Here is a 20,278-nt window from a genome sequence, read left to right on the forward strand (position 1 = left end):
TAGTTTTTGTGCACCTAATGGTGTTCAATGTATTTTCATTGCCTTTATGTTTTTCGTACTCTATGCTTTCTTGTGCTGTGTTTTGATGTGTTTCGAATGTGTTTCGATCAGTCAATTTATGTCAAAGTGTAACTGCACATGTGTTCAGAATTTTCTGCTGGCTATATGCTGCTGCCTTGTACGAGCATCAGGCACCCTCAAGCTGCCAACGGCAGTTTTTTGCCTCATGACTCCCAACGAGTCGTCGGAAATAAAGTTTTGAATTGAATTGAGCGCATCCAGGCGGAGCCGATTCCACGTTGTTCGAGAATGTTATATTTACTTTGCACGCTTTATCTCGAAAGTTCCCTATCAGCTTTAAATTCAGCACGCCCGAGAGCGGCGGGCATTCGCTTCGGCGACCACCGAGCACGATTGTTGCCACGTCACCGCCAACTCATCCAGTTCTTTGCGGACGCAAATCAGCCCCTCCCCCCCCCCCCCCAGAGATATTTTTGTTTAGAAGCTATTTTCGGCGTCTTCTTGCTCTCAGACTGCGGTCCCCACTGCATGACATCTGGTGGTAACCAATATAACGGTCGCCCTCACCAACTGGGAGCCGCCAAAGCAGTCCGAGCTGTCTCCAAGAAGCAGATCAGGAGAAAGGCGCAGAAGCTGTCCTAACGGAAGACGAAGTGCGAAGCAGGCGCCTTTTCCAAAGCGTTCACCTCAATACCGACTGCTACCAGACTGCTCACGAGCAAAGAAGGGCTCTTCAATTCCGACGTAAACCATGGCTACGACATCAGCCCCATTATGTCGCACCAGCCCCGACTGCTGCCTACGTACAGCAGTTCACTGGACGATGATCTTGAAGAATGGCTGGAACAGTTTGACCGTATCGCCGTATTCAACACTTGGGATTACCAGACTGAAGTAAGCGCTCGTTTTCGTCGCCCTGGAAGAACCAGTCATAATTTGGTTCACGAAGCAACCCGCGAAGCTTGAGTTCGTGAAGGCATTCACCAGCAGCGTCAGGAAAGGGAGCTCAGCTGCTTCTGAAGACACACATCCAGCTCCAAAATGAGACAATGACTGCGTACGTAGAAGACATGAACCGACATGAAGCGCCGTTTTCTATGTGCCGATCCTAACATGACGGAAGAGAAGGTGGACCTTTTGATGCGTGGTGCTAGAGAAGCATTTTTTGGTGGTCTTACCCGCAATCCACTGATGACGGTCTCTGAATTCACTACCGACAAAGCAACCATTCGATATACCTCGGAAGCAGGAGGCGACCATTTCCCTCGACAATTCCAAGTGACCTCGACTGCCCTCTAGGATGGCGCAGCATTCGGAGGCAACCTCCGGGATTTCATCCGTGAAATAATACAGGCGGAGCTGCGTCGCCTGTTACTATCTTCCGAGAAGCCTCAAGTAGTAACCCTGGAGGAAATCGTCCGATAACAAGTGCAGCATATGCCTGGCTCACCGTCATCGACACATCTAGCTGAAGTTGCAGCCTTGACCTACGCCGCTGCAGTACAAAGCCCTCAGCCCCACTGGCACACCCTAAAGCCACCTCTCCGACTTTGAACCAGCTGTTCCCTAATGCCACCCTGCCCTCACCCGCTCAGCCTACTAACGACGCCCAAGCGCTAGGAAATCCGACTCCTGGAGGACTTCAGACAACCGCCCGCTTTGCTTCAATCGCGGTGAAACCGGCCATATTCATCGTCACTGCCCATACCGCCGTATCGGTCTTCGTGGCTTTGCCGTGGACGCAACACAACCACGCTTTGGCCAACGTCCACAAGAAGTCGACGAGTACCTGCGTTGAGAGGAGTATACGCCGAACCGCCTTTCGCGCTCAGCATCGACGTCAGCCTTGCGCATTGCGTCACCACGCCGTAGTTACGCAGCAGCGGTACCAGGAAGGTCACCCAGACCTCAAAGGGGAAACTAAAGCCAGCAACCTCTAGACGAGAGGTTGTTCACGATCAAAACGCTGAAGATCCTCAAAGAACCTCGGTGCGTGAACATACCGCCCCCGATACGCCGACGCCGCATGCAATGACAACCTCGCCATGATGCGAACCGTCTTCGAAGGGACGCCACCCTCCAAAAAAGCTTCCATGACACGCCCTGCCCATGATTCACATACACGGCGAAGCTGTGACCCGACGCTCAGGACGACGTGCAACGGAAGAGCCAGGACAGCTGACTTCGAAGTGGTTGTCGACGGCTGAAAAGTTACCGCTCTAGTCGACACAGGAGCCGATTACTCGGTGATGAATGGACCATTCTCTACGCAGCTGAGGAAAGTCAAAACCACTTGGGACGACCAAAGGACTCGCACCGCAGGGGGCCAGCTCATTACGCCATCGGGATGATGTACAGTGTCATTGACCGTTAATGGTCATACCTATTCTGCGATCTTCGGTGTGCTGCGGCATTGTTCCCGCGAAGTGAACTTAGGCCTGGATTTCCTTAATGAGCATCAGCCAATCAATGACCTGCTCATCCAAGCTGATCACTCTTTCTACGGATGAAGCCATCCTTTTGATGAGAGCTCTGGAAAATAATGTTCCACGACTGTCCTGGAAAAAGAAGTGAGCGTCCCACCCTGCTCAAGCGTCATCGTCACCGTAGGCGCCACGAAACCTAGTAACACTCAAGCCATCATCGAGGGGAACATGCAGCTGCTTCTAGACGGAGGAATCGGCATCGCAAGAGCATCGCACATTTCTAGAAAAGCCAAGATGAAGTGCTGCTAACTTCTGCGAGCAATACCAGCATGTTAACAAAGGAACGACAACTTTCTTCTCAGAAATATCAGACCTTAGGAGACTTGCTTACTCTAACCGAACCATGCGCAGAAGCTTCGCCTGATCATAAGAGCTCTGCGAACTCGCCCATTTTCGTAATCAACCTAGCCCTGCCCCGGAATAGATAAGACCAAACCAGCATTCTCCTTTGAAGCTACAGCGAGTGCTTTTCGTCATCACCGAAGGTCCGACAAACGCCTATTGGTAGGCATCGCATCATAATCGGCAAGCACACCCTACCTATGCTCCAAAGACCCAACTGAGTATCGCCGCGAGAACGACAGGCCATCCTGAACGAAGTATAATAAATGCTTCGCAACGATGACTTCCAGCCTTCAAAGAGCCTCTGTGCGGCGCCGGTTGTTCTAGTGAGAAAGAAAGAGGGCGCACTTCGATTCTGCGTTCATTACTGCCGCTTGAACCTCCTGCGGCACATCGACGACACACTGGAACGACTCTCGAACGGGAAGTGCATCTAATCTATGCACCTCAAGAGCAGCTACTGACAAATTGAAGTCGCTGAAAGAGATCGCAAGAAGACGTCATTCTTCACTCAGCGATGGCGTCTTCGACTTCAAGGTGATGCCATATGGTCTCTGTTACGCACCAGCGACGTTTCAGCGAGTAATGGATACAGTGCGGACAGGCCTGAAGTGGCCAATTTTTCTGGTATATTAAGAAGACGTCGTTGTCTTCGCGGCGGCCTTTGAAGAGCTCCTAAAAAGGCATCGAAGAATGCTAGACGCAATAAAGTCTTCCGGCCTAACCTTGAATGCCGAGAAGCGCCACTTTGTCTATGAAGAGCTGCTGTTTGTAGCCGACATCGTTAGCAAGGAGGGAGTACATCCAGACCAGCACAAGACAGCCGTTATCACACTGTTTCGGCCGCCGGCCGTTAAGAAAGATGTGAGAAGATTCCTTGGACTTTGTGCATATTACCGATGAATTATCAACAACTTTTCAGGCATCGCCGAGCAACTGACTCGCCTGACAAAAGCAGTCGTGCCATTTAAATAGGAAGCGCCGAAAGTGAAAGCCTTTAATGAACTTCAGCGTCGTTTACGGCCCCCAGCCACCTCGCGCAATTTCATGAAAACACCGAGACTGAAACTCATACCGTGGCAAGTGGTGTGGGCCTAAGCGCTGTCCTTGTTCAGAAAACTGGCGGAGTGGAGAATGTCATCGCATATGCTAGCCGTTCCCTGTCCAAAGCGAGAGCTAATTATTCGACAATCGAGAAGGAGTGCTTTGCCATCATCTGGGCTACGCCGAAATTCCTCCCTTACCTCTACGGACGACCGTTGAAGCTGGTCAGCAATCACCACGCACTGTGGAGGCATACAAGTGTGAAGGAGTACTCCGGCCGCCTAGCTCGATGGTGCCTGCACCTCCAGGAGTTGGACGTCATCGTCGTTTACAAGTCCGGACCCAGGCACTCTGACGCCGACTGCCTGTAACGAGAACCTGTCGACACATCGCCGCTGGACGACGATGAGTACGCCTTTCCAGGACCCATCAGCTCCAGCTGTTTTCAGGGCAGCAACGCTCGAAATCTGACCCAAAACGTCTCATTGAATACTTGGAAGGCAAGGTTTCTTTACCCTTTGTCTCGTTCATGCGAGGATTGTCTTCAATCTGCGTACAGAATGGTGTCCTCGTGAAGAAGAACTTTGCATATAAAGAAACAGCCTGCCTCCTTGTTGTAGCTCCAAGACTTCAAGAAAAAGTTCTTCAGGCTTCACACGGCCAGCCGACAGCTGGGCATCTCCGCTTTTCTTGCACCGTCGACCGCCTTCAAGACAAGTATTGCTGGTGCCGACTGCCTGCTGATGACGCACATTGTGTGGAAACCGGCCGAGATTTCCAGCGACTTAGGATCCCTCCCACCAGACCAGCAGGTTTTCTGAACCCCATTAAAAACCCTCAATATCACTTTAGCACATCGGAATGGACATCCTTTGCACTTTCCAGAAGTCAGCGTATCGAAATAAGTGGTTCATCAAGCGACTGACTACCTGACGCGCTACGCCGAGGCAAAAGCCCTATCGAATCGAGCAATAGCAGAAGTCGCAAAATGTCGTGGGTCAGAAGTCGTGGGTCAGCTCACGCAAAACCTCCTCATATGAATCTGTACATAAATGTTTTCCACCACCACAACCGCCGTGGTTGGGTTCGAGCCCGGGTACTCCAGCACAGTAGACGAGCGCCTTAACCATTGATCCACTGCGATGGCGTTCTAGGGTTCTCTTGCTCAGGAATGCTCTGACAAAATTAAATGCTTTCTTCTTCACACCCATGAATGATAGGTAATTGACAGTTGAAAGTTGGAAAACTTTTGGTAAATTGGTAAATCTAAGCCATGCTATAAAAACAGGCGAACTTTAGGCGGTGTTAGTTTGGTTAATAATCGGTGGCAGGCAGCCAGCTAAACGCTTCAGAAAAATCAAGATGTAGGAAGTCGACTTGAATAGCAGCATCAGCAGCTGATTGTATGTCATGGATAAATGCAGGAAGTTGAGTTTTGATGAATAGCCTTTACGGAAGCAATGCTGGTACTTAAAGCGGATGTTGTGTTTTGAATAGTTAATTAGCTGCGCATGAATCACATGTTCAGAGTTTGCAGATTGTGCTGGTTAATGAAATTTGTGGACAATGAGTAGCGATGAACCATCGCCCAAATTAAAAACGACACCACCTTATCTACGCGTAAGTGGACTCTAACTAAATAAAAAATATTGCTAAAAAATAGCCGAGAAGATGTGATCAATACCTCCAGGATAATTCGCGAGTATTTTGTTGAAACCAACGTGATCTGAGGCGAATGTGCTTTATTGCCTTAAATTAAAGTAATTAAATTTTCATTATTCCTTAATACATGAAACAACCATACGTCACAAGCTAGAATACACAACAGTTGTTTTAGATCCTAGTCATGAATACTTAATTACTTCTAACCTGAATCTTCACTCTTTGGATTGGCGAAGAAATATTTGTCAGTTAACCTTTTCCAGAAGTGCTATTATCACTCTTGCCTACTTTGATGTGCACACAAAATGGTCGTGGGATTTTTGAACGCGGTTCATCGACAGTGGTATGTCGCACAGCGGAGCGCTGCGCGTGCCAGCCCAACAGAGAGCGCGGCGGGCACGAGGAGCGGAGAGCTGGCGTGTCAAAAAAGCGAGCTGTGAAGGAAGACAGCACAGCGCAGGTCGGGTCATTCAGGCGAGGGGTGGCGGCCGTCGGACGTTGGGTCCGTGCTGCCGGGGACCTCTGTTATATCACCGACGGAAGCCTACTACGTCCATTTCAAGCGTGGAGGTGGCCGCCGATGGACGGAGGGTCCGTGCTGCCGAGAAGCTTCCTTGGAAATCCTGCAGAAGCCTACGGCGTTTCGGGACGCCATCGACGAGTCTAGGCTACGCTTTTCCTGCTGCTGCTGCTGCCAAGTCTTCGGGGCGGCTGACTGCACTCCATCGGCGTCTTCCTATGTTCCTCTCCGCTCCTTACCACCCGGCTCACTACCGGCGCTTCCTTTGACGCAATGCCAGCGACGCATCGCAGTTCATCAACCCGCGTCCTTGCTGCCCGCGAGGCAGTTCCGCTTCACCTGGGACGTTCCATATCTGGTGAACTCTTTCTTGTGTAGTGTTGTAGGCGTGCTGCGTGTGTGTTTTTATTTGTGTGGTTCGTTTCTTATTTTGCTCTTTTCCTTCAAATCACAAATACGGCTTCGTTTAGTTTTGTTTGATCTGTTTCTTTTTGTCGTGTTACAACCTGCCCGCGATAGCTTTTCCCTTCGGCAGCCGGCGACACGTTATCCATTCGCGACACCTACAAAATAATTACATTACTGCACTGTCAGCTTAAGACCGCAAATCTTACAGCATTTCTATGTCCTGTTGTTCTCCCGCCATTTTTGTTCAATGCTTGTTTTTATTTTTATTATTTTCTTTTTCTGTGATGATTAAAATACCTTTTGTTTGTTATTTTTCTTTCTACGTTTAATTTTTGTTTTATTTTGCTTCTCTTTATTTCTATTAATTTTGTTTTTAGATCACTGCGGCAGCCCGCACCGGAGCAGTGCGAAAGCAAGACGGCCGCATACTATAACGACGTATTTAGCTGCTCTGACGTCCATGTACTATACCTATCTTCATGGCGATTTTGACGTCCGGGTGTATTTTTTCGCTTTTAATAAACTGACAAATTACACCTCATCAAACTGTTTTCCCACGCAGACATTTTATAACAGATTATCTTTTACAATCACGCCTTCACGCATTAATTTTCAGAGAACGACGTAATCGCGCGATTAAAATTGCGGAAACTTTTTGCTCACGCGGCAGAGCCATATAATCCTTTCGCATTAATTATTCCTTTCACAGACCCTATAACTTATCGCCTCGCATTGATCATTGCCACAAAGTTACCATCCCCTTTCGCGAAGCAGCTTCTTTCTGACACGCATTTGTTCCCCGTACTTCTCAGGAATTAAACGATCTTCCTAATGAAACTCTCTATTACTGACAAAGATAACTTTCGCGAAGCTTTGGTTAGCGTTTTAATAAACTCTGAGAATTTTGACCTGCACTAATGTATTTTTTGTCTTAGCGAGCACAGTATCTACAGAACGAATTTTTTGCGTCCCCTTTTTGATCAGAACTGTTAGTTGTAAGTTTGTCTGCCCACTACCTTCTGCAGTACCTGTAAGGCTCTGAATGTAAAATTAATGTTTCCTTAGTAAAGATAAGATATTAGTCTTGCTTGTCAATATTTAGGACACTGAGGTATTAAAGCTATTCATAGTAATAAGACCTAAACACTCCTTTTTTATGGCTATAAACTGGTGGGAATGCGTTATTGAGAACAGGGCGCATTGAGCTACAGGCACTGTGCCTCCCGGAGCATCGGTTAAAGTTACATCGGGATGATTCGCTGGGTTTATTGTTAACTTTCGAGCGCTATTACTTAAAACTGATGGCAAATCGTGGGTGAAAAAGTGGTGGCGACAAGATATCACCGCCGACTGATGATTCCTGTCCCATGCTTTGCAGCGTTTCCAGGAATCGGGAGGCCTGTTTTTGTCGGCGTGTCTATAAAGACGTTTTTTCTTGTTGCTTGGGAATGTAGGTGCAGATCAAACGAAGGTGCTGTGTTAGAGCATGGTATATCGATGACGTGCATGAATCTATCAATAAGAGCAGCAAGTTTGTTACTCAAGAGTCCAAGTTGAATTCCATCGAACTTGTTAGAAATATAAAAGAAAATGCTCAGGAAGAGCTGTCAACTCAGCGTTTCTGTCGCCGAAGTTTGCTCGGATGTAGCACGTGATTTGTTTGTTGAGAGTTGTTGGTTTTTGTGGGGGACGAAATTGGCTTTCTCGTTATAACAAAACGATTGGAAACGACATATAAGAGCGTAATATTAGAACAGCAGGAAGGATTAATGGTTACAATAAGATAAGAACATTGGCCGAAGTGGCGGAACGGTGCGTGGATTCAGAAATACGGGGCTGCATTGAAAAATCGCGGCATGACTGGAGGAAAGTCTGAGCTTCAGGATCATAAGCTGGAGCCGTTCATGAAGACCGATTAACGGCTGGAAAGCTAGCATTTTTTTTTTCAAGAAAGTTAGGCTTTATTAGTCCCCAAAAAATATACAAGACATCATAAATGTAGAGGCTGTACATCGCCCAGTAATTGTAAGTTTGAATAGGAAAACTGAACAGTAATTTTGCTTAACATTCTGCAGACTTGATTTGAGAACAAGTTGTTCATATCAGGATTGCGGTAAATAACGGCAACGCAATAACGCGAAATAACGGCACATTTCAAAACGAACCCACCCTGCCTTCATGCACAGCGTCATCTTACATTGGCTGCTGTATAGATTTGTGTAGAACTGTTTGGCTACTTTAGCTAACTCGGCATTGGCGTCTTTGTCTCCTGACGCATAGATATTAACGCTTAACCTAATTTTAAGACTACAATGCAGCATTAGAAATTCCCCTTGAAGAGACGCTCCTTCTCTCTAGGTTGTGCCTGCGTCCCATGTTGGGGAGGTAGTAGTTCTCAAGTGCATGTTCATTTAACAGGAGGGTCATAAAACCACTCCTGGCGAAGTGGTGCAGCGGTTCATAGAGGCACCCGGAAGGTGGGAGCTTCAAAGTATCTTTATAACTTTATATCTTTATAAGTATCTTTATAAGTATCTTTATAAGTATCTTTATAACCCCTAAAAAGGACACTAGAGCTGCAAGCGCAAATCATTTTAACCTACCAATATGCCGCAATACTTACGGGAAAAGGTTGATTGAATTCAACGGTGCACAAATATAGAATGGCATCCCTAGTGATGTTAAAATAAAAATTAATTTTTGACAATCTCTTCAAATATTCTTGCTGAATCTGTAAGTTTCCGCCGGTTGAGCTGTAAATTCTGTACCTAAATGACTACAAAATTGCTAATATTTAAGGTTACTGCGTACAATGAATGTATGCATGATAACAAGTGTATACATTAGCTATGTATGTTGGGATTTTAATATTTTGAAATTATTTATGTGAGAAGTGTTCTCTCCACCTGCCGCATTTTTGCAATTTATCATTGTGTTGGACCCGACACTAGCCTTGGCTATGGGTCCAGTACCATTGTACATAGTTTGCTGTATACATTTCTGTTTTCAAATAAAAAAAAGTGTGCGAGTGGTGAGGTTGTGGGACCTGGAGTGATCTCCCCGTGCAGCTTGAAACGAAACGTGCCATAGGTGGCAGTTTGCTCACTGTCAGGTGGGCAGGCTGTATGTCCTATTTTGTATGTTCTATTTTGCCAGAAAAAAAGTTGAACTTCTGAAGACATGCGCCGAAATATTGCAATCAATGGTAATCAATACTGCTAATTCGTCAGAATGGAACGTTCCGTGACAATTTTTTTTTCAAAGACGGCGATGCGTTAACACTGGTAGCCATCAAAATATTTTGCAATACGATTAAGGCCGGTTTGAGGAAAGCTAAATTAGTAAGAACTTTTGCTCAGTAACGTGCCTACGTGTCGACAAGAGCGAATCTAGAAAATTATAAATGACACGCAGGGAGCACCTCTTAATCACACCAATATGGTGGAGCTCGTCGTTTCTAGAAAATCGCTACCTGGATTTATATAATCCCACTGCTTTAACTTCCACTTTGCTGCCACGTAAAACAATGACCGGCGACTAAGTCTTGTTTTGTGCTCCCTACGATACACTTCAGACACCATGTGTTGGCATCTGATAGACAAATAGGCAGTGTACAACACTGAGAATATTCAGATTTGGCCGCTAAAACATGAGGTAGATCATTTCTGATGATATTTAGCACATAATATCAGCCTATGGCTCTCATCTGGGAGCTTTACCATTGACATTAAATGTGAAAATGCTTCTCTTATATATAAAGCGTAGAGGAGGAACGAAAAAAGATAGAATAGCTTAATTTTCCTTCAGTAATGAGCTGAGACGAGGCGAAAAGCTGCAACCACAGCTTTAATCCTCCTCCCTCCCCCTACAAGAAAACGACAGGTCGCACATGGCAGCAAAAGTGTTGCAAAAAAGCATCAGGAACACCAACTATTCGACATGGTTAGGGTAGAATGCTCATATCGAACATACATGGAAACCAGACCTGATGCTTTTTGGTGGAATTTAAGGAATAGAAAGCTACACGCTAATAAAAAATGAGACAGAGAGAGAGAGAGAGAGAAACAACTTTATTTGCTTGAGCTAAATACGACGTCTGCTTAGACGCCGTCACTACGAAATTCTGACGCATCTGAAATTGCGGCGACATTGCATTGAAACAGTGTCCGAAATAGAAAGAAATCACTAGTGAGATGGCAGTGAAAAATCAGTACATGAATAATACAACACTAATGCCTGCCACAGGTTTATGTTCGATTGAAGAAAAATATTCCTCAACTGCCTAGCACACAGCGCATAAAATGTTAGCATTTTTAGAAAAATAAGAATTTAAGACCGAAGGAATTGGGTGTTGTGGGATTTGCAGAGCGTAATTTGTTCTGCAGGAATCAACTTTCATGAATTCGGGTTTTCTTGTGAGGCGACCTTACGACATTTATTTCCCTAAATTTGTCAGAATATTTCTGTTTTCCCACCTTTCTGTAATTATTGCAGGACATAGGTTGTGATTATACATCTCTTCCACATATAATAGACTGAGCTTTTGAAATAAAGGCTGTACATTGGAATTATATGCAGAGAGTAGATTCATTCTTACAACCTTTCTCTATAGTCTACCGAATTTCTCCATACTGGTCACTTCGGTTCGGCCCCGCACGAGTGTACAATATTTATGTAGGACATAATGAGTGAGGTGTTCTAGGGTAAGAAATACTTGTTTCTGCAGAGAATTTTAACTACTGATGCAAGTTTGGTGATATATAATCTGTTTGGCATTGTCAAGTTATTTTTTCTGTAAAGATGACTCCTGGTATTTTACAATCATCCTGGATATCTATCTCAGAGCTATTAGTGTAAGCCTGATCTCGAATGGAACTAGTCTGCATTTCACGTGGAAAACGATAGCTTGTGATTTATAGCTGTTAATTATTGGACAAATCAGCTTTGCCCAATCACCTACATTAGATAACAAGTTTCCTATGCTACAAAACTTTTATCGGAAACACAATAAATGGTAGTGTCGTCGCTGTATATGACGAACTTAGACGGCATGTCCACATTTACAATGTCGTTTAATGATAGGTGAAATCAAAATCGCCCTAAAATACTTCCCTGTGGGACTCCCTAGTCAGAACGAGTTAAATGTGAGGAATGACGGTTCTGCTCCAAATACAGCACGTGAACCGAGCGGTATTATTGAATGAGCTCTATTGGTAATCATCGAAGACGTATTTTTTAGAGCGCAGCTCTTTGGCGTCCGTTCCTGGGTTTCGCGTCGTCGTCGGCGTCGGCCTCGTAACCAGCTCCGCCCCCCTTTCATCCCCCCAGCGCTATTGGCGTCAGCGGCATCAGTAAGTCGCTGCTATCTCTTCCCTCCTCCCTTTATCGTGTTGTCCGCTTGCTGCGCGCGCTTCTGCCCCCATCGCTTGCCGCTGGGTGTACACGCCGCCCCCCTCCCCCCTCTTCCTGCGAGTCTCCGGTTGTCAAAGCGCCGGCTCGAACTTAATTCCTTTCTTCGCTCCTCCTCCAATGCAACCCCTGTGCGGTGGCAATCAGAGAGCGAGATCGGTGGCGGCGGATCTGTATATGTGCACCGCCCGAGCCTAAATTGCGAATACGTGTGAAAAATAAAAAAAAAAATTCTGTGATAGCGCATACATGTGTTGCTCGATTTCTTTGCCTCAATCTATCGAAAAGGTGAAACAGCTTATTTGCTGCGCTCAAATTTCGCATTAGGAAGTAACGTAATCGTCGGTAATTTTTTTATTTTTTAAGAAAGAGATTTCGGTTAGGGTAGCCAAATGCCTTTGTAAAATCTAGAAATATCCCTAATAATATCTTTTTCTGCAAATATTTGTCAAAATGTATTCTTTTTAATCAAGCAAAGAGTTTTGTACACTGGAGTTTCCGAAAACCTTATAAGGCATCAGTTATTTTGTTTTTACCCCAAAAAAAACTGGTGGGGGCTTAGCTTTGGTTAAGCCTGGTAGGTTCCGAAAGCAGCTGTTTTATCTACATATGCAGCGCCTCTAGTGGGAAGAGCGCGGCCGCGCCGTTATACGACGAGCCGAGTTGGTAACCAGACTCTCGCTCCTGGTATGACGTCACGTATAATGTCACTAGCGTCTCTAGCGAGTAGAGGGCGGTGCGCAGTGCCAAGCAGCCGCCGTTACCCGACGAGCCGAGTTGGTAGCCCGTCTCTCGCTCCTGGTATGACGTCACGCTATAATGTCACTAGCGCCTCTAGCAGGAGGAGGGCGGCGCGCTGTGCCAAGCGGCCGCCGTTACCCGACGAGCCCAGTTGGTAGCCCATCTCTCGCTCCTGGTATGACGTCACGTTATAATATCACTAGCGCCTCTAGCGAGAAGAGGGCGGAGCGCAGTGCCAAGCAGCCCCCGTTACCCGACGAGCCGAGCTGGTAGCCCGTCTCTCGCTCCTGGTATGACGTCACGCTATAATGTCACTAGCGCCTCTATCGGTAGGAGCGCGGCGCGCAGTGCCAAGCGGCCGCCGTTACCCGACGAGCCGAGTTGGTAGCCCGTCTCTCGCTCTTGGTATGACGTCACGCTGTGACATCACTACGCAAGGTATGACGTCAGTGCCAATCTCAACGTCAATCGTGCCGAGTGGCCGCCGCTACGCGAATGGCCGTTTTCGGAGTAGCATTGCTTTCGCAATGAAAAGTTTAGAAGCGCTCTAGCGTAACTTTTTCAACGCCTATGAAAAACAGGAAGAATAGAAACTGGGCGAAAATCACTTAGATTGCTATGATCACCTTTCTTATGTATAGCCCTTATTTCGTATTTGCATATCGTTAGAAAAGACTACACATCTTACGCACAAATTAAAAATATATGCTAGGCCACGGGATATAAGATCTAGAAAATATCTTAGAGACTCGATTTGCACGTCGTGGGCATCGCAGCTGGTCGAACGTCTTGTCGCATAATCGTTAATTACACATCTTTATTAGTCAGAGCATCGAGAAGTACTGCTTAGGAATTCTTTAATAAAGATATCGCAGGCTTACATAATTCCGGCATAGTTAAATTTGCGAAATTTGCGAAATTTGTTAAATTTGCAAATTTGCGTTTGTGATTGCTGTACTATATGTTATTTTGTATTGGACCGCTTACTAGCCTCATTGGCTATCGGTCCAAATATCTGTGTATACAATTTGTTTGTGTTACTCAATAAAGACTTCTGGATTCTTCTTGAAGTGGTTACTGGCCGCATTTGTTTTTCCAGTCCCGGACTACTTGCTGGCAGGTCTCGGCTTCCGCTCGGACAGGAAAAGCGTCATGGTCACATGACCTACTTGCCATAGGCTGCTTTCGAACTCGGCGCCAGAGCCGGGCTCCCCCTCGGTTACCGTACAAGGACGCTGTCATCTGCTAGCAGACGATGCAAGCCACGGCCACTACGACGCCGAAGCAACGCCGTGCGCTTGATCATGATACTGAGTCGATTTAAAGACTGTACTGTCAGCTTAGCGTAGGTGCATTACAGAACTCAGCTTCGGAGGTATGCTCGCCGCTACTGCTTGCGGCGAAGTTCGCACAAAGTAGCCCAACTCGTTGCGGAAAGGCAGATAGACGAAACCCTCCGCAAAAATGTTGACAACAAGCTCTATAGCTGCTCCAGTATACGAGTGGTTCACCTGCGATGCTTTCAGGTAAGCGTACAGACGGCATGCGGCAAAACAAGCGACCAAGAGCCTCTTGACGACACGAGCAAACAATACGCGCTCGCAGCTCCGAACGCGCGTCAGTGTGCGGTGGATTTCAAGAAAATAAACGAAGATGCAAGAACAAAAAGTCTTGCGATGGCTCAGAGAGGAGCTACGGAGCTCATGTGAAGGTTCAACGCATGATATCGACCTCCAGGAACACGAAAAGCACTCAAAATGCACACGGAGTCTAAAGCCCCACCTCGATGGACACTTCCGAGGCGTACGGGCGGAGCGCCTACGCGCACGGGCGTACGCTGGAGCCTGTCTGCGCATGCGCGAGGCGCTACGCGCGAGCAGGCGCGAGCGGGGCGCAGATATCTGTGCATGTCAGATATCGGCGCCTGCGCACGGGCGCTAGCGCGCGCGTCGGAAGCGGGGTCCGGTTGACAACAATCGGAGGACCACGGGGCTCTCGAGGACTCTTTTCTTCATAGCTTCGTGTTCCCCGAACTTTTCTTCGCGGTTTAATTCGTCCTTTCAGCGCCCCCCAACCATGTTTTGTTCACGGCTTGACATTCTTTCAGTCGGCTCGGGAGGGGGAGCGAGCCAGCACCAGGAGCATGGAGGTGAATGCCACTTTTCGACGCCCGTCGCGGCGCGAGCTGGGCGCGCAGGCGCTTCGCGTGTACGCCTGGGAAGTGTCCATCGAGGTGGGGCTTAACTTAATATGGCTGCCAGCGCGGCGCGCAGCTATCGTCTGCTGCCTTCTCAGCAGCCCCAAGCAGCCCGCGGACTGCCATAGGCTAAAAACGAACGCGTTGCTATGGCGATGCAAGCAGGTGGGCGGAGCTTTCGGGCTGCCCGAGAAAAACAAATACCGGACTCGAGTCCGCAAGTAGTCCCGGACAGTCCGGGACTGAAAAACAAATGCGCCCACTGAAAGCATCTGCCAAGGCAGGTCTAGGTACCGCCTCACCATTTATACTAAGCTCACACTCCGGGTCAGGCAACACTGAACGGCCAAGAAATGATTGAGTCCTCGCCCAGTAGACATGCCGTCATTCTTCACAGTGTTAAAAGAGTTTTCAGGATATTAACTTCTAGATTTCCTGATTTCCTTATTACGACTATTTCCATATTTCTGAAATTCTTTCAGCTTAACAATATCTTTGATCTCAATAAACTTGTGGAACTTGTCATTCCTAACTCGCATTTTACACATTAGGTGGTTATTTTAAGAAAGCAAAATATTTTCTTCAAAACTCATTAAACGTACCAGTTAATGAGCAAAAAGAATGATTAGGACGGTGTCAATCTTGTACGTCTGACCAGAGCACTGTCTTTAAATCATCCCGAAATTGTTCTAATTTGGATGGAAAAATTTGCTGTATATACAGCTCTGTGTGTTATTTTCCCTTTTGTTGAAGTTTCACACATAAAAAAATACGAATGTTATCCCTGAGATCGCATGCAAGGACAACTTATTTAGTTTTATGAGCTGTGCGATTGGCATAGAGTAATTCAAAGAATGTTGAAGAAGTGGACGTAATATGTGTTGCAAGGTGTGTGGTGTTTCTTATACTTAGCGTTTCAAGCAACGGATTGAATTATTTAATAGAGTCTATAGTTGGTTCAGGCATATTTAAATTGAAGTCTCCTCTGCGAACAAGGCCACGATCGCAGTCATTAACGTATGCACGTAACGATGTAAGCAACTACGACCTCTCGAATGTTATAGCTACCATTGCTAAGTATATTTAGGAGATTATGCTCACCTCACCAAACTGCTTGTTTACTAAACACAGTTTTTGTCTGAGTATCAGTGTGGTTTTCGAAAGAGGAGGTCTACGCAATCCGCCTTGGTGTTACAACAAAAATGAGAAACAAAATCATTGAGGCTTATGAGTTGATCCTGGCAATTTTTATATACTTCAGGAAAGCCTCTGATTAAATATGCCACGCAACTCTTCAATTATTTCAGTATGGTTCCGTAGGCAAATACATACTCTTTTGCAGGGGTGCCTAACCAGGTAATCTTAACCTACCGACAATATTGGCTACCATTCTACATTCCACCACATTTCATCCGGTGTCCCACAGAACAGCATTCGGGGGTCGTTTGTATTTAATCTGTGTATAAGTTATAGTGTGCATCGATAAAAAGGCATTGTTGTACTCTATGAAGAAGGCTCAAGTGTGTTGTTTAGCGCAACTGGGGTAGTCGACTCGCTTAATATAGCCAATAATGCTGTGTAAGAGCTACAGAAATTGTCCCAAGTGATTAGCCTAAAAAAATGAAAAAGTAATGGAATTTTATTCGCTGCACACAACAAACGTGTTTCCCGTAGCGACGAACTGAATCGAGGGCTTTATTAAGTAAGCATTGGGAAGGAATATAAAATACCTGGTGTTACATTCTGAAGCTAGATATGTGATACACCCGAATCCCGCAAGAACGAAGTCTTCGGGGAAGGAAAACTTTTTCATTCTCGCTAGTACTTCGCTGTCGCGAAAACAGACACATGAGCACGCAGATTACTTTCCAGAACCAAAATTCAATGAAAAAATTTGCTCGTTTTGCTCTCCTTATCATTGTTGCGCAGGAGCTTCACGACTCGGGCTTCGCAGCTTGATTAGCTGCGCTTAGCTTCATCGTCGTCGTGGTCACCGAGGCAAGTCCGGATGACAAATCGAAACCATCAAGCACATTACGCGAGCTTACTTGCCTTCCTTGTGGAATGCAAGAAACACTCGCTTCCGGTTCTGCCAGGGCGTGCCGACCAGCCGCGAAACCGGCGTGCCTGAAGCAGTTCTGGACAAGGGTGGCCAAAGTAGCAGTCGCCGTGATAAGATTAGTCGCCGTCGGTGGCTTCATTTCGATATTTAACAACATCCGCACGATGAGTCTCCCTCGGTACGCACACTTGACACCCTTAGTAACCGCTTGGAGGCAGCATATTTCCGACAGGCCATAAAAAGAAAGACTGGGCACAAGCATGTCACGGCGAAATTCAGAGAGCGCTAGGCGGACGGCGAGATAGCGTGGTCGGCGTGGTAGCTCTGCGTGGTAGCGAAAATAAAAAGAAGGGTTTGTTCCTCTGCCTAGATGCTTCGCCGGTTTGCCGATGGTGTCGTCACATGAAACGTCACGTGCGTGCGTAGTTGCCAGCAGACGGGCTAGCAGAAAGTCGCTTCCAGTGAACAAGAAAAATCTCGTTGCTATCATCATCATCCCTACCGAACCGACAGAAAGTAAACAGCGCCGATGCTTGTTGGCAGAAATAAACGCGCCTGACTTGTTGGATGAGTCTGCTGCTGCTGAAGGTTTGCCACTTGTTTCTTCCCAACGGGCTCATGTGCCGAAAAAATGTTGCAGATCGCTACCTCAAACTTTCGTTAATGCACGCCTGCTTTTTTTATTATCTCTCCGCTGTTGAGAGTGAACAAATGCATTGAACTCTATATAAGTTCACCGGGGGCGCCAGCATTTTTCGTTGCCATCAGTTTCATTCTGAGGGTTTCCGTTATTGCGGGGCTCAACCGTAGTCACTTTCATCTGTTGATTAAAACCTGTGTTATGTTGTAGCGCGCTTAGGCGTTCTATTTGGAGCGCGAATCTCTTTCCGATTGCTATTAGACTAAAAGCCCTTGTTTTTCTCGCAATTTACTACTCCACAATAGTGCGAGAGGACGGCTAAAAAAACTTTGGTACGCTTCCGCGTCTAGAAAAAATGCCATCCACTGCAGAAATAAAATATCATATTTACGTCGTTCAGCACAGCCAACTCATTACGCACCAAAAGATAAATATAAACTTTATATATGCTTACCAACTTCTTCACCACCAGGACTTTTATGATGGAAAAATATCGACATGTCTTCTTTACCCTATCAGGTGCAACACTAGGTTGCTATACCTCTTAAGACATGCTTTTGAAAAATGAATAACTCCACAAGCACCAAACATATTACCCCTCTTGGACCGTCGCAGTTCTACTAAACAACCTAGATCTTTCCAATCTAAGAAATCTAAAAAAATGGGAGAGGCTCAGCTTGGTTAAGCCGGGATATTGCGAAAGCACCTTCATCCGTTTCTTCAGCCCGCATCCGCCGTGTCTACCGCTGCTCTGCGCCGATGTGAGTGAGTGAGTGGTTTGAAGAGGAAAGGGGGAGGGCACAAGCCTATCTACTGGTGGCAGACCACCACGCCCATTGCCAGCGTGCCGATAGTAGTAGAGGGGGAGGGGGAGAAAAGAGACGATAGAAGAGAAGAGGACCACCGCATAGTGCGTCATTTGAAACTCGCCGACCCCCTTATGCCTGGAAAAGGGGTCGGCGAGTGTCAAATGACACACCATGCGGCGGCGCCTCCGCCGACGGCACGTGCTGGAGCTCTGTTTATACAACTGGTATGACGTCATTCCGACCGCAGCGCTCCTAGCGGGAGAAGCGAGAGGCTCACTGTCCTCCGTGTCTACCGCCGCTCTCCGCCGACGGCACGAGTTGGGGCCCTTCTCTTCCACAGATGGTGTGACGTCACTCCTACCGCAGCGCCTCTAGTGGGAGAAGCGAGAGGCTCACCGCCCGCCGTGTCTACCGCCGCTCTTCGCTGACGAGCCGAGCTGGGGCCCTGGTTTTTTGCAGCTAGTATGGCGTCACGTCTAAGGTCACGCTAAAGGTGAAATGTGTCCACCGCCGCGCTATGCTGAAGGGCTCAAAGTGTGAGCAGTATTGCTTTCCCAATAAAAACGCGTCAAATTTTGCACTCTATGTTTCTAGACATATCTTTGTTCCTGTTCTACCGTGCGATAGCAGCAAGTGTTATTGTTAGGTTTGGTTTATAAGGACTTACCGTCCCGAAGCGACAGAGGCTCTGAGGGACGCCTTAGTGGAGGGCTCCGGAAATTTCGTCCACTCGGGGCCCTTTAACATGCTCTGACATCGCACAGTACACGGGCATCTAGCATTTCGCCTCCACCAAAATTCAGCCGCCGCGGCCGGGATCGATCCCGCGTCTTTCAGGCCAGCTGCCGAGCGCCGTAACCACTGAGCCACCGCGGCGGGGGGCACGTGTTATGAACATGAACATATGAGTTTCGTGTAATTCACGTTTACAATCATGGGTTTTGTGGTATTATTGTATGTATGAAAGAAATACTTTTGATACAATGCATTCATGCAATTCTCACATATCAATCCCTATTTTTACAAACTTGCCATATAAAAAACTATTTTCTGACCAGCCGCATACTCTTGTTAGAAATTCTAGTACTGCGGTCATTGTAGCTTGGCGCCGGTTCCCTGTAACCATCAGGCTGTGCTTGAAGCTTTTTGTGAGGAAACGTCTATATGGTGGAATGTCGAAAAAAGGCAGTCTGAACTCATGTTCCCTTCTTTAAGGCAACAGGTATTTGGATTTACTTTTGTTTTCTTCATTATAGCGTTTTTTCCCTGCATAAGGGCTCCTCAATTACTGGGCTTTGAGGGCACCGGGTAATATGCCTCTATATTATTAATAATTCAGTCTTTAAATAATCTGACAGCAGACATTCAACTTGTGGCGTTGATCGCAGTCATCAAATGTAACACAAAAATATTTCCATGATAGCTGTATTTCGAAGGAAAACGAAAATTCCGATCCTGTGTTCCAACACTGTAACATTAGCTAAATAGGTGTTAATAGGCAGAAGAACATCACAAAGTCCGGGTACCTACCTCGAAGTAGAAGTGGTGGCCGGATTTACTTCCTATTTCAACCATTTCAGCCTTGTCTGCGCTCGTAATATTTTGAAACATGCCGTAATACGCCATTTTCTCTCGTTCCAAGGGTGCAGGAAGTGCTCCTCGACAGCGAACCAGTAGTCTAGACTTCCGATGCAAATCTGGTGGAACGTTCTAGAATCACGCGTGCTGTTCCATAGAGGGGACGCACAGTCGTTTTTCTCTCAATCTGGCATATCAATAAGCGATTCCTTCGCCTGGGCGCCGACATATTAATGGGGATGAGCTATGTAATAAATACGCTGAGGCAGGTGCGTCGTTCTTTTCAATTAGGCTCCGTAGTTTTCCACAGAAACAGCCAAAAAGGAAAATTTCCATGCGTAATAGGATTATTAGCTTAG

At 46.6% G+C, this 20,278-nt stretch overlaps 1 protein-coding gene across 1 annotated transcript in view; it reads right to left on the reverse strand.

The window, feature by feature from the left end:
* LOC149337285 (uncharacterized) overlaps nt 1–19,967 on the reverse strand; it is a 193,414-nt gene extending 173,447 nt beyond the window's left edge. The window contains exon 1 of the mRNA XM_089554376.1: nt 19,872–19,967. Coding sequence (XP_089410502.1) covers nt 19,872–19,967 — 96 coding nt within the window. The remainder of the gene's footprint in view (nt 1–19,871) is intronic.
* Nucleotides 19,968–20,278: the final 311 nt, after the last annotated feature.

This window comes from Amblyomma mixtum, chromosome 7 (assembly GCF_055824585.1).
Source record: "Amblyomma mixtum isolate Tamu chromosome 7, ASM5582458v1, whole genome shotgun sequence".
Classification (NCBI taxonomy): Eukaryota; Metazoa; Arthropoda; class Arachnida; order Ixodida; family Ixodidae; genus Amblyomma; species Amblyomma mixtum.